Here is a 14,309-nt window from a genome sequence, read left to right on the forward strand (position 1 = left end):
ATTGAGATTCCTGTCTGATACTAAAGCAGAGCAGGTTGGGGAAATGAGGGCTGGCCCCATTACCTGGGAGTAAATGGTAAACTGAGGAGCAGTAAATTGCCCCTCATACCCTGCGTGGCTCCTGGCATTCAGTGCAGGGTGCTCCACTTTGTTCTTACCCCCCCGCCTGCAAACACAGCAGGAGATCATGCTGGACCTGACCTCTGCTGGCAGTGTCCAGTTGCTGGTGAGTGTGGTATGAAACCCGCCCATCTCCTGGCTTCCTGCGTAGGCATTGCCTGAGCCTCGGGACACTGGGCAGGAGGGCAGCATGCCCTGGCCTCCAAACTGCCTCATGGGCCCAGGCCTCCTGCCTTGAAAGGGGCACAGAGCAGCTGTAGGCAGGGCAGGGGTCCCAGCTAGTCTGGGCTCCTTGGCCGTGCACTATGGAGGGATCAGCCCTCGGCTGCTTCAGCAGAGCTTGAGGACAGAAAGCACTGAGCTCTTCCCACCGCTCCTGGAGCGTGGCTGCCACCGGGCAGAGGATGATGTGGAGCAGCCGCCGCTCTCCTTGTGAGTCAGGACGGCCGCGTGAGGTCCCAGCGCTGGCCTCAGTGCCTTCCTGCCCGCCTGCCCCGGGAGCCTGAGCCACCACGTGGCCCTGCAGGTAATTGCCAGGGAGGGGTTCGGGAGCGTCGTGTGGTTGAGGCTGAGGGCGGTTCGGGGTTGTGTCTTGGCTGTTGGTAACTCCCTGAGGTGTCACACTGCTTTACAAGGGGTTGTGGTGCTGTGGGTGTGAGCCAGAGGGCTTCCCTGAACCCTCTGTGTGGTCTTGAGTGGATTTATCTATCTTCTAAAAAAAGAAATATATTTTTTTTGTGATTTTTTTTTATTTTTTATTTTTTTTTTACAAAATCCTTGTGGCAATCCCTGCTCTTTATGTGTAGATGAAGACTTGTTTGCCTTAACTTTACTCAGACTACAAGCATGAGCTCTTCTGGCTTCTGATGAGCTCATTTTCTTCCCTTCAGAGCTTTCCAAGGACTACAGAGAGGAGCACACAGAGCATAAGGAGAAATACAAACCAGGTAATTTCCAACGGTGTATGTAAATGCATATGGAAGCACTGACATTCTGTTACCAGCCCAGCTGGAAAACAGGCAGCAAACCAACTCAGGTTGGCAGCAGCATGGCCACCATGTCTGGGCTTGCTGTGAGAGCTGAGGGAGGAAGCGCCAGTGCTGTGGCAAGGGGTGGATGGGCTATGACTACTCCTTGCTCGCTCCGTGGGGCCAGTCACACTGAGGTCTTTGAGTTTTGCTACTTCTCTGTTGCACTTCAACCATATTTGACAACAGGAAGGCAAGCAGATGAATAGCAGAGTTATCTTGCTGGTGGCATTGCCCAAGGAGCCTAGAGTAGGAACAGTTTCAGACTGAGCTTGTGTGGATCAGTCTTTGTTGTCTTGCTGGAAGAAGCTACCAGCTTTCAGCATAGCCACAGCCCTCCAGGACATCGTCTGTGGAACCAGCTGACAGGACCTACCTGAGGCTTGCAGGTGTGCTTTATGAAGTTGGTTTGGTTTGGTGTGAGAAAAGGGCAGGGAGGGACTTAGTATTTATGTTTAAAGTAAAATTTAGCAAGATTTGTTGTCATCATGTAACTTAAAATGAAAGGTGAAAGTAGTTCCAAAGGAAAAAGGTTTAGGATTATCTGTTTTTTGCCTCAAAGCAAAACAGTTTTATTTCACTTTATTTGTATTTTTTGCTATCCCATTGTACAATTTCACTGAGTTACATAGCAGCAGCAGCTAAGCAAAAAAAGTTGTGTACAGTGGTTATTAACCTCACTTTCTAAACAACTGGGAGAAGTCCGCACACAAAGCTTATTCTGACATGTTAAAAAGACCTCACTGCAATTACGTTCTGATTTGCTGTGGGGGAAGCAAGATGATGTCTGTTGTTCATGTCATTCCTCAGTGATCTCATGGTGAGGCTGGAATGCCAGTCTGTCATCATCTTTCTTTATGAAGTATAATCAACTAAATCACTTTAAAAACATGCAGTAATTAAGTGCCTGTATTTGTTCTTTGTTTAGATCTGATTTTCTTTCCGGAAGAGCCACAGGGGAATTAATTGCCCATAGTTTAACAGAAATTAGGTACCCAACTTCCTTATTTATGTAAACCTTGGTGACTGGGCTTTGCTATGCTTGGAGGCACAGAAAGGGAGATGGGAGCAGATGCTGGCTTCTTCTTTTGTGGCAACCAGGACTTATCATAATGGAGTGCATAAATGTATTAGGCAGATGTGCTTCTGCTGCTGGTACAGCTGAGCAGTCTGGTCTTAAAGTAAATTAGTCTGAGAGCAAATGAGGTTGACAGTGTTTCCTCTGCCTTCAGTTTTGAATCTGCTCTTTGTGGTGGGACAGATCTGCTAGTGCCTACCTGCTCATTTTGTCTTTGGGATGATGCATATGGCAGCTACCGTGGCAGGTTCATGTCATGGGAATAGCAACATGCATCAAATGTGCCAATGGAAGTGGCTTTCACTAGGTATTAGGAGCACCAAAGGCAAACCTCCTGAATGTCACTCAACAGTAAAATATGTGGATGTTTATGAAAGGCAATTCACTTAAAAAAATAAATTTTTATATTTAAAGTAATTTTTGTCCCCTTAGGCCTGGTGTTTCAACCATGCATTCCACAGAATGGGTATGGCTTACAAAAGCAAATGTTGTTGCAAGGTATAGGATGAGTAAACAGGGAGACAAGGAAGATACTGAGAAAGGCTGAAAACCATAGCTAGGGATACACAATGACACAGAAATTACACTCTTTATTGTGCGGCCAGGAACGAGTTTATCCAGGGTGTGGTATGCTGGGTTCCTGTGTTTCAACATTGGCTGTTGCTTAAAGAGGGCAGAGAGGGCAGATGCATTTCCTGCATTCCCTATCGGGTGCTCACAGTCTCACATTGCCAGCCTGTGTCACACCGTGCTGCTGCCACAGCTGCAGCAGCAAAGGCTGTGAGTCAGTCAGGGCTTGTGGGAGAGGTAAAAAGTTCTATAACTGATAGAGTTCAAAGCTTGTTTGTCCAGAAACTTGCCAGTCTTTCCAGGTATTATACCAGGTGGTTAAATACAAGGTATAATCTTTTGTAGGTGTCTTGCATAGAGTTATTATCAGGAACAATTTAATTAAGTTATTTAATTGTTGTTTTCTCACAATAGACGTAGGAAGGCAGGTAAGCAGTTTCCTGGGCTTAGCCTTTAAAATTGGATAAAGGGGTTACGTAACTTTCCCAGAACCAAACAGCAAACCAGTGGCTAAAAAGTTTCAAACTAAGGACCTTATCACTTGAAGAGTAGTTTTGCAGGCTTGGAAAGGAGAAAGGCCCTGGAAAAACCAACATATCAGGAATGTGGGACCTCGGCCCTTGTTCCAAAGGAGAGGTGGGTTTTGCAGCTGTTTTGGAGTCTCTGTGTCTAATTTCTTTTATGTGAGAACTGATATGCTAAAAAGTTGTTCTGTTTCCAGAATGAAGATAGGTTTGCATGTGTGTTACACTGTGCTTCTGAGGGTATTCTATGGGCCTGGTTTGGGTTTTGTATTAGACTATTTTTCTGACTGATCTGATGGGGCTTTAGAGAACTGAAACTGCCTGTTGGAAAAGAAACAGTTTCCATCTGGAAAATTTAAAGGAAATACTTGGGTATCAAACCGCTTGATTGGAAGTGTTTTGTTGAATGGACTCAAAAGTCCGTTTTGAGTTTATACCCCACAGAAAATGTGGGGGGGGGTATAAACAGTTTTTCTATTGTGCCCTGCATAGTGGAAACTACTTCAGGCTCCCAAGCATTTTTGCATCTCTTAGTACAATCAATAGTATCTTGGTTGAGATGCTGCATGAGAGGGGATGCAGTCAGAGCAGGATACTGGACCATGGTGGGCAGAGGCAACTGTTCAGAACTACAAACAATGCATCATCAGAATAAAACAGCCTCAACCCAAAATTTCTGGGGTGAGTTTAGCAAAACAAAAGGAAATACTGAATTTTGGAGATGTCAGAAAGCTTTGTTTCTGTGAAAGTACCAGTGAGAAATCTGAGATGGACACAATTTGGTAATTCATAAACCTAAGGTTAGTGGAAATCTTCTTTCCGTGACAGCCTGGGAAGAACAGATGTAGAAGTGTCAAAGTCTTCTGAGTGCCAAGGGTTCTAAATCTTCCAGGGCCTTCCTATGAACTATTTTCACATCTATCTTCCCTAACTGGTACATAGTAAGTATAAGGATGTAAAAGGCACAGAATAAACATTGCTTTGTGGATGGAACAGGGCCTGTTACTCACATCTGTTGTAAATAGTTAATTAGATATCTTGGTAGTTGTAAAAAAACAACAACATGAATGATCAAGTAATTTCTTTTCATTTTACTCATGATGATCAGACATTTGTTCTTCCTTAATAACCAAAGGCCAGCTCAGCAAGACTCACTCAGAGGTGTCCCCAGAAGGTAAATGAATCATGATGTGAAACTCCCATTGCAACAGAGGATTTCAAAACTAAAGTGCCTAGAGATAGACACCACATTTGCAAAAAAGCAAATCTAACTCAGAAAACCAGAGATCTGTTTCTAATATGCTTTTTTTTCCTCTTTTGAACAGGCACAGCAATGGAGAACTTGAATGTCCTACTCCCAGACCTCACTGAAGAGCAGCAAGGTAAGTGTAGTGCAGGAAGATCAAAGCTTAGGCTCATTCACACTACACAGCAGTGTTTGCTAGAGTGGTTATGAGTCAAGGAAACTTATTTCCTCTGAAAACACACTCCGTCCATCTCCTTGCTTGTAAAAAGAGACCAGCAGTCAGTTCCCAGCTCTTCCACAGGCTTCTCAATCAGGCCTTAAGTGTGTGCTGGTTGGAATTCAGATGACTGAAGTAGATTTTGTTGTGCATTAAATGCCTGATGAGGTGTCTCAATAACCTGGTATCCATCCCTTTCTGCCTGTCTGTAAAGCAGCATGGTCAGAATAAGTATCCATTAAATAGCCAGGAATACTTCCCCTGCTTCTCTGGCACAGAGGCATCAGTGATTTGTATGGGCTGTTGACATTTTTCTACTGATTTCTGCCAGACTGAATTGCTTTACATAACACAGCACTGCTGTTTCCTCTAGGCTCAAGTGCAGATGCTGGGCAGTGTATTGAGAGTCTGATGTCTGTCACCATATCTGTGCTCAGCACAGTAAGAGCACTGCCCTGCAACCCACCTCTATTGCTGCACAGTGATTTGCTTGTTTTCCCTTCCAGACATTTTCCGGAGGGCTTTTGCTGCTGATGCCAGTTACTTGCAGAATCATGAGAAAACAAACAAGTCCTTCTGGGAATCACTTGTAAAATGTTTAGCTGCTATCGATCCGCCTGTCCTGAGTACTGAAGACAAGAATGTAAGTTACTGAAGACACGTGCATCCTTTGAAAAACATTGTTATACAGATACTTTTGTAATTTGGAGAGAGAAAACATACAATCTAATTAGTTGATATGCTAAAATGTATCTAAAATATGGAAGCGCTGTAAAAGGGCACTTCGATAAATGAGACTCAGGCCCCTGGTTTTTCCTTCGTTGTTCTCCATGTGCAAAAATAACTGCCTTTGTGTAAACTCCTCAGGATCTGTCCAGCTCAGTTTTCAAGGCAGGACCGTTGTTAGTGACATTTTTGCTGTAAGATACTGCAGAGGTTCCATGTCCATTTTCACACCCTGTATTTCTCTAGCTCTTTAGACAGTTAACTGTTGTACACAATGGTTTTTTTCAAGCTTATGGCTCAGCTATGATTTGCTGAATGGAGTTTACATCTTCTTCCCATCTTTGGCATGACTCTGTCCCTGATTTCCCTGATTTTGTGTAGTAGGATCAGGGGATTACCTTTCTGACAGATGGGGCAGGATACATTCATTTATATAGCAGGATATGTTTTTACAGGTTATGTTTTGTTGGTAGGACTATTTGCTATTTACTTACTTTTCTTTCAGCTCATCAACAACTGCAATGTCCCACTTGCAGCCTGCCTGAAAGCCATAGAAGAGGAAGGAGTGAGGGCCATGACTGTTCTCTACCTCTTGCTGAAGACAAGGAATCCACCTGGATACAGGCAGCTGCCCAGCTCCAAGGGAAAGGGTGAGTCCTACGAGCTGCACGTCAGCTCTTTTGTCAAAGTTACTGCAGTGCCAGTGGGACTTGACATCAGTTTGAAAATGCTTGGAAGTAATTATTAGTCAACAGCTAAAATGTCTAAAGTACTGCTTAGGAAAGTCAGTTAGGCATGGTGATAATGGGAGCCAAAGACAGTACGTTTTAGTTTGATTTCACTTCTTCTCAGGGAAAAAAACACATGTATTCAGGGAGAGAGGATATCCTGTCATAGTGATGCCAAACAAATTTCTCTGAGTCAAAGTTATGTCCTGATTTTTCCTGTCTAACTGGATTCATGACACCTAGGATGCTTTTTTGCATGAACTGTTATCCAGTCAGCCCGGACCTCCCTGAGCTCTCACAGTGGTGAGAAATCCAAGCTGAGCCACTGAAAATGTATTTGCAAGTGGCTGTAGGAGCACATGTAATGGATAGAGGATAGAGCCTCTCAGGATGCTAAACCTGGCAGCAAGGGTCAAATAGACTCCACTGCATTTCTCATGCTTGGGTGTGCAGTAAGAAACTAAGTGCAGTTCGACAGGGTCCATAAAATCATTAATTGTCTTTCTTTAATAGCTTACAAAGCTGCACTCATTAAGATGACCCTGAATTTAACTGGATACCCTTAAGGAGATTCTGTTCCCCTTTTTGTCTTGATCAGACATGTTCATGAAGGTTTCTCCTCCCGGGGATTTGGCCTGGCTGGCTTTGAGGGCTCTGCTCTTGTGCCACAAGAGGGTGCTGGCACTATGGCATGAACAGAGGGAATCTTTCAGAAGTCAGGGGTGAAGGGAGAAATAATGGAGGGAAGGGTGAGCAACTATTCTTCAACTAAAGCATCTTTCAGCTGTAGCTGCTGTTGCTTCAGGGAATGGGAGTTTTCATAGAGGTATCATTGTGAGTAAATTAAAGGCCAGAATATGAAACTTTAGGCATCTCCCACACTCTTTTAGGGAAGTCTTGACAGTAGTGTGTAGGATGCTTTAATCTGTAATGCTTTGTACTTACTCCTTGTGCACAAAAACCACAGCTGAAATAAGACTAAGGGTCTGATTTCCCAACAGACAACTTCTAATTCAACCAGTGTGAAATCTGTCATTGTAAAAGAGAGTAAATGTGAACAGTTGTTTCTAATACCTTTTTCTCTATTGATAAAACAGATGAAAAACTGAAACTCCTGAAGAGATTAGAAAGGAATCTTGTGCATTCACAAGGGGATAAAAAGGCTGAAAACTCATCCCAGGAGTCCACGGATGAAGATACACAAGGTAAAGAGGATTTATTTTGTTTTCCACTGATAGGTAATTTAATCCGATTGCACGTTCAATGAGAGATCCACATCAGACTTGCAGCAGTTCTATAGCAATTCTGCAGAACTCCGGAAAAAATAGTGAGAAATTATGCAAAAGAGAGAGCAGAGAAAATAATCAGTATGTTCAGATTCATTATCGCTCCATAGTGGCTGCCTCCTGCTCTTGTGGAAGTTGGAGGTTTCAGAAACATGGAATTCTGCTGCAGGATTTCTTTCCAAATAAAAAGTCCTAACTTCTGTGATCCTCAGTGCTTACAGTGCAAGTGAAGCCTGTGTTACAGGGGGAGGCAAAGAACGATCATGTACTGTAGGAGCTGCCAGTGCCATGGTACATACGTGAACAGTGCTGATGTTCCCATTTCAAATAAGAACTTTCTTACTACACCCCTTTATACAAATTATTCCAACTTCGGATTTTGCTGATTTTCTCCTATTCAGCCAGCTTGGCAGAGAGCTGTGAGGCAAAAGCACCTGACAACGATCCTTGCATTTCAAAGCCTTGATTTTTACCTACGTATCCTACAACTAATATTATGAGCAAACAGCTATAGTGCTGTTGTTTCTGATACTGCTGGCACATTTTTCTTTAATCTGATGAAAAAACACTTTGTCCAGACAGTGATGGGGAAGATTTAGGAAGACAGAAGACTGAAGGCCAATTACTTGGAGGTAGGACAAAGTCACAACAGTATTGTTTTTACTAAAGATAACCAATATAACAAGAAAAAAATGAATAACTTATGGCATTCTTTGGTTGGACATTTGAGCAAAGGTATATTAGCCTGTACAGACATAGGAAAATGACCAGTCAGAATCTGGCTGTAGGAAAGGCATTTCCTACAAGATGACGCTCAAGTCATACCAATGCTTACCCATGCCCTGTGCTTAGAGTTTAACCAGAACAGCAAAACCTGCTGTGGTGGGAGAAGTCCTGCTGCCTGGATCTGCACCACTGCCGTTGAAATGCAGCGAAAGAGCTTTGAAAATACCTGTCACAGCCACTACTTACAGGGGTTGCAGTGAGCACTGACCAGAGATCAGCGAGAACCACATCTTGGGTCTCCTTCCCAAGGCTCTTTCTTTACTCCCAAAGGAAAAATGGAAAATAAGTACTGTGCAGCTGAAGAAAATGTGCTGTGTCAACACACAGCAATAGCTGTCAGCTTATGGTGTAGAAACACCGATGTAAAACAATTAAAGCTTTAATCACTTAATGTCTTAAATAGATCTCAGCTCAGATGTAAGGCTGGATCATTTAAACTGACATTAGGAGATCTAATTTTTCTCACAGGAGTCTGGATCTACCTGAGCCCAGATACTGAGAGATGGAATGTGAGGTGTTAATAATCCATTTATGTTTCCTGCATTCATACTGCATAACCCACAGCTAAGATGCCCTCTCTAGTGGCTGGAGCTGGGATCTGCCTTGTCACTTTTACACAATCACGCTAATTTCAATAGAGGTGCATGGGCTAGGACTTATGTCAAGCCATGTGTATTCATCAGGGGCATTAATCTATATCATCCATGTGTAATATTTTAGGTGTACCAGCAGAGGTCGTTCCCTACACAGATTCAGGTAAACATTCCCAGATAATCTCATCCTCTTGAAAGGAAGACTCTTAACTGTAGCTTCTTCTTTCTGCCATGCTTATATATTAAGAAACACCCATCCAGTTTGGTTCTAGCAACTGGACATGGAGCCCATCAATCTCTTACTGCCCAGCTGTTTCAAAGAACCCGGGATCACTGTGACTAGTGGGTTTTATTGTTATCTATTCTTGGGCTGTTTTAACTTCCCTGATTTCCTGGCACTTTCAAGTAATGGTTTGTCTCTATGTGTCACCAAATATGCAAATACTGGCTGTGCTTGCTAGCGCTGATAATGATGGGAAACAAGGAATTTGTATTTTACCATCAGAAATAAGGAAACTATGTTGCTTTTCAGCGATTACCAGAAGAGAAGATTCAGTTGTAGATGGTAAGTACAAACAAGCAGAAGCTCTTTTTTTGTGGGTGCTGTCTTTCAGAACTAAGTTTTGATTATACTATCTCCTTGATACCCAGATATTTGTCAAAAGGTGGAAATTTGAGAATAGTTATTAAAATGCATCAACAGAAGAAATACTGTGCAAGTCATCCCGTGACACAAAGGTGCAGTGGGACTATTGCATTTAGGAGGCAGAGTAATGCAGAACTCACCCAGCATGAATTGGTATTCTGATAAATTCTGCATCTGTGCATCATTCATACAAGTGCAGAGAGGAACATGTGTGGGTCAGGCTAGCGCAACACTATGTTAACATTAGTAACCAAATAACTGGAGTTTGTCCCCAACCCAGAACTTGGTCAATCCAGAATGCTGAAATAATCAAGAATTTATAAATACACTCCAGTATCAGGTGACCCAATCCAGAATTTTTTGGCAAAGTTGAATTGCTTTAAAAGCACAATGGTTTAAAAGCACAGCAGCAAGAGCCTATAGCCCATTTGGAATACATTTCCAGTACTTGCCTGTTACATCTTTAGAGCCAGGCAGTGGTTGCCTGTATGCACAGACCAGTGTAAGTGAAATCAGCACCTAGAACTAGTGATGAATCAACTCCCAAAGGCTGACACACAGCAGCCTGCCCAGGGGTCTTCTGTGAGCAACAAACAGAAAAAGGAAAAAAGCCTTCTGCTCTGCACGTCATTGGCGATCTGGTAAAACATTGGGCTCTTGGGGACAATACAGTTGGAAAAAGAATGCAATTTGGCAACTGCACACAACTGGCATTGAGTGAAACACTCTCTATTTAAGCCTCTAAAAATATCTAGCTTGTTGTTCTGTTATTCTTTCTATGTATCAGTAAGCTAGCTAAAGAGAGTAATTGCCAGCTACAGTTCTTAATTTTGGAGGTACAGAAATAGTTCAGCATCAGGCATAAGTAGATTGATGGTTCTTATATGCTTGGTAATGAAGATGGTTGTATTATGGTGGCTGTGATTGTGCAAAGCACCCAAAGATCAGACTGAAGCTTCCTTGTACTACTGCTTTACTCCCACTAATTCTGAGACTACCAATTGTCTCAGACTAGAGTGCTTTGAAATAATTCTGTATTGTTAATGGGACCATCTGATTATGCCTTTTTAAAAACAACCAACCTGCTTTTGGGGGTGATTTAAAGATTGATAATTTCAGCTGAAAGCCTCATAGATCTTCTCCTTTGAACAGTTTTACATCTATTCTGTTCTGAGAATCGATTAAAGAATTCCATGGTGATAAAAGGCATTTCTTTTTTGTAGCATATGAGGAGAACACTCACCTCCATCAGTGGACAGTTCGATGGATGGGCATACGTAAAGATGGTAATCTTTTTAAATCTATTTCTTTCTTTCAGTTCAGTTGATGTCAACCCTGTTAAGCCTTAGGCCATGAATAAGATCTCTGGGTCAAAAAAAAACCTGTTTTTTGACATGAGTACTTCGTTGAAATGCATCAAGGCTTCTTGATGAAAATGATCACAACTTCTTGTAACACGCACATGGATGTTTTGTAATTGAATCTGGTGTACAAGACATCTTGTGGAAACAGACTGTATTATCTGAGCCATAGATACACTGTATCTTAAGGTGTATTTGTAAGGGCCATGCCTGCAGTTGTGACCTAATTTTCCCCTCTCTATTTCAGATGAATTCTTTCATTTTGTAATTCTTTGCTTTGCAATTGGAGCTTTACTAATTTGCTACTACTACTACAAAGGTAAGGCAAGACTTCAACAGAAGGATAAATGTTGCACACTGGAAACGTGATCAAAGCCAAACCTTTAGTTTGTTGCCTTAGATTGGACTATTTCTCTTGGAACTGGTTTGGTCACCTTTGCTTCCTTGGAAACCACTGGGATCTACTTTGGTCTAGGTAAGTGTATCTACAGCAGACAATGCTGTATCTGCACTAATGGTACAAGGTCACAGAGTCATTGAGCAATGCAAATCCATAGAATGGCTCATGCTGCGATGCTGTACGTCACCATGGAGTGATCCTGTAACATCTCATCCACCATTCCAGTGGGGCTAGAGACAAACGTGCCTTAGCGACAATGAAGGGCAAGGTTGACTCATTTTTCGTTCTCAATGATCACAAGACCCTGAGTCACCTCTTCCCGCAGCAATGGCTGAATGCTGAGTTGCCATGACAACAGACAATTTTAGCAGCAGAGCAGCCTTCCCAGATACGCTCTATAAGGTGCTGCACACTCAGGCTGCCATTCACCCCCTGGCACTGAGGCGGCTGAACCGGGATGGTGGCAGCTACTGAAAATACTATTAAAAATATGAGCATTCTCAGCAATCCCATGGGATGTGGCAAGAAAGGTGCAACTAGCAGCAAGTGACAGCTTCCCAGCTGAGAACAGGAGTCACCGCTTTAATTGTGGGCTAACGTTTTTGGTAGGTTGTGGCTGGTTCTCAGAAATCAGCCTGGTCACAACTTTCTCATTAATGATATTGCACACATGCTTCTTTAAATAGGGATCTTGGTTCATTGATACTGCAAATGCCAGTGTTTGGGTTTTCCCATTTTTCTATGTTTTATGTTGCCATCTGGCTCACCTTGACAAAATGTGTTTGTTTCCGCCATTAGTGTACCGAATTCGGAGTGTACTTAACAGCTTTGTTCCTCTGATCGACAAATTCAGGCTAACAGGTAAGGGGGACCTGTTACTGACTGCATGCATAGCCCTTGGATCTTTCTGGGTGCTTCATTTTAGTAAAGTCTTAAGATGAACTTCTCCAGATTATGACTTTCCATCTTCCTAATTAAAAATAGAAAAATGTAAAAATATTTCACTCTAGTTCATGACAGGTGCCTGGGGGTGAAAAGGAATTATTCTTGACTCACCCTGTGGCAGAGCATTTCCACATTTTTAATACTCTGCCTGCTGTGGGATACTGTTTCCTGACAATGTCTGCGTAAGAATTCTGTATCTCAATTAAAAACAGAGGGAGTAGGAGTAGGTTTCTCATGCTGGGTCTTCAGGCAGACTCCAGGCTCATATTTGTCTGTGTTCATGAACGCAGAATATGAAGAATGCTAAACAGCTGTATCAATATGTTACAACTTGCAACCAATAGTCCTGACAGTCATCTTTTCCTTCATCATGCAGGTATGAGGAAGGCTGACTAGGAGGAGTATTTCAGGAGAGTTCCACAGAACCCTGCTGTCCGAATTTCTAGTATTAAAGAGCTGCTTTGTGATGTGAACACAGAAACCTAATGGCTAATGTGAAATAATTAAATGTTAAACCATAGAAAGACATCATTCCTTCCCCACAAAAATAAAGCTCAAACTTCAGTACAGGGTCCTACTCTTTCTGAAGCGATTCATGGCTCGGCAGAGCTCATAGACAATCTGGATGTAGGGTTATACTAATTGCATTAAATATAAACACATTCTCCTTCCCTCCCCAGTGCAACCATGTTAGTCTGCCTATGGTGTATCAAAATCAACACAATGACCACTATTATCCTTCACCATTTCTGGATGTTTCAGTAGGAATCTTGGCACCCAAAAAGCTGCCTCCTCTTCACCCTGTGTGATGCCACAATCCAGGCACACATCAGCCTCTTGCTTACACAGCTGAGCCCTAACAGCGCAACAGCACTGAAGCAGATTAATTTATTGTGGCAGAGCTCAATACAGTAGGCGTATAATGATTTCACCCCATGAAAGCTGGGTGAGATGTAACATGCAGTGACAATAATGATGCAGGAATGAGATTATTAAGAGCAGCAAATTTCATCTCTCTTTCTGAGGGGAAAAATAAAGTGCTTGATTTAACTCATCCATCCCCCAACATTTTTCTTTATTGGAGTAAAAGAAAGTGCAACTTTAACATCCCTTTCATTTTACAGGGGCATGTTGCACGTTATATATGTAGGGCTAATGCAATTATACCCATACAAAAGTGAAGGTACCAGATCATACAGAGAGAGCCGTAAAATATGGAACTGTAAGGAAATGCAGATCTAAAAGCCATTAAACCCAAACAACACAGGGTTTTAGAGAAGCAATTTCAAGCCTTGCTTAGAAAATTAAAACACTTACTTTTCAGTTGCACTTAATTCTGAGCACCGGCGTGGATCATTTGTGTTCACTGCAGCTCCATTTCCACATCCAGAAATGCCAACAGATGTACGCAGGCCTGCACCCACAGAGCCCAGCAGGTATCTAGCATGGCAGGGGTTAAGCCAAGTAAGGATGAATACAATTTATTTGTAATATTTATATTCTCATTTACATGTCTTTGTAGAAATTCTGTCATACCAAAGTACTGTATCTTCTGTGTTGCTAGTCTGCAAATAGTCTTGCTCAGCCCAGTATGGTAGGGTTAATGTCAAATGGTTTTGGGGTGAACAGAAAGTCTATGCACAGTCACCCTGCTCTGATGAAAACCAGTTTCCTTTGCTGTAAAACATCTTTCTGAAAAGTATTTTGTGGAATAATCAGAATGAGAAACATTTTACTACTAAATATATTTTCAAATTTGCTTTTTGACTGCAAATAGCAGTCAACAAAATGAGGTTTTTTTCATGAACAAGCTGCTTAAGGGTAAAATAACAAAACATTTAAAACTCATCCAGTGGAACCCATTATGGGAGGTGAACTCTCCCAACTGAGAGCAGCTCACATAAGAAGAGTCAGTTCTAAAGAAAAAGATCAACTTACATACTTAGTTGCATCCTTTCAGGTATCTGGGATCTTCCTGCTCTTCTTTCAGCTCCTTCCCCACTCCATCTCTGCAGTTTAAATATCCTGTCTCTTGCCCAATGACAACACTGTTAC

The 14,309-nt window shown here is 42.3% G+C and overlaps 1 protein-coding gene across 5 annotated transcripts; it reads left to right on the plus strand.

Annotated features, from left to right (window-relative positions):
• The first annotated feature begins 863 nt into the window (after positions 1–863).
• On the plus strand, positions 864–12,826 carry TMEM40 (transmembrane protein 40). 5 transcript variants are annotated; one of them, XM_061362344.1, is made up of 14 exons: positions 870–1,082; positions 1,338–1,537; positions 4,646–4,702; positions 5,290–5,426; positions 6,015–6,159; positions 7,335–7,442; positions 8,102–8,155; positions 9,030–9,065; positions 9,435–9,467; positions 10,772–10,834; positions 11,157–11,228; positions 11,310–11,384; positions 12,108–12,170; positions 12,631–12,826. In XM_061362344.1, the coding sequence occupies exons 3-14, from the start codon at positions 4,654–4,656 to the stop codon at positions 12,648–12,650; spliced, it is 855 nt and encodes a 284-aa protein (XP_061218328.1). In that variant the 5' UTR covers positions 870–1,082; positions 1,338–1,537; positions 4,646–4,653; the 3' UTR covers positions 12,651–12,826. The 5 variants fall into 5 exon arrangements, with proteins under 5 accessions (XP_061218327.1, XP_061218324.1, XP_061218325.1 ...); XM_061362340.1 differs by lacking the exon at positions 12,631–12,826 and having other exon boundaries at positions 866–1,082; positions 12,108–12,298; XM_061362343.1 differs by lacking the exons at positions 9,030–9,065; positions 12,631–12,826 and having other exon boundaries at positions 864–1,082; positions 12,108–12,298.
• The last annotated feature ends 1,483 nt before the right edge of the window (positions 12,827–14,309 follow it).

The sequence above is a fragment of the Neopsephotus bourkii genome, unplaced genomic scaffold (genome assembly GCF_033783945.1).
Source record: "Neopsephotus bourkii isolate Nb327-2 ecotype Australia unplaced genomic scaffold, CSIRO-AGI_Nbou_v1 NB_1120, whole genome shotgun sequence".
Taxonomy (NCBI): Eukaryota; Metazoa; Chordata; class Aves; order Psittaciformes; family Psittacidae; genus Neopsephotus; species Neopsephotus bourkii.

Bases quoted from the DNA above. Each gene is read 5' to 3' on its own strand.
- TMEM40 (XM_061362340.1), top strand. From the start codon at position 4,654: ATGGAGAACTTGAATGTCCTACTCCCAGACCTCACTGAAGAGCAGCAA. The intron at 7,443-8,101 runs GTAAAGAGGATT...CACTTTGTCCAG, and splicing joins CACGGATGAAGATACACAAG to ACAGTGATGGGGAAGATTTA. The intron at 9,468-10,771 runs GTAAGTACAAAC...TCTTTTTTGTAG, and splicing joins AGAAGATTCAGTTGTAGATG to CATATGAGGAGAACACTCAC.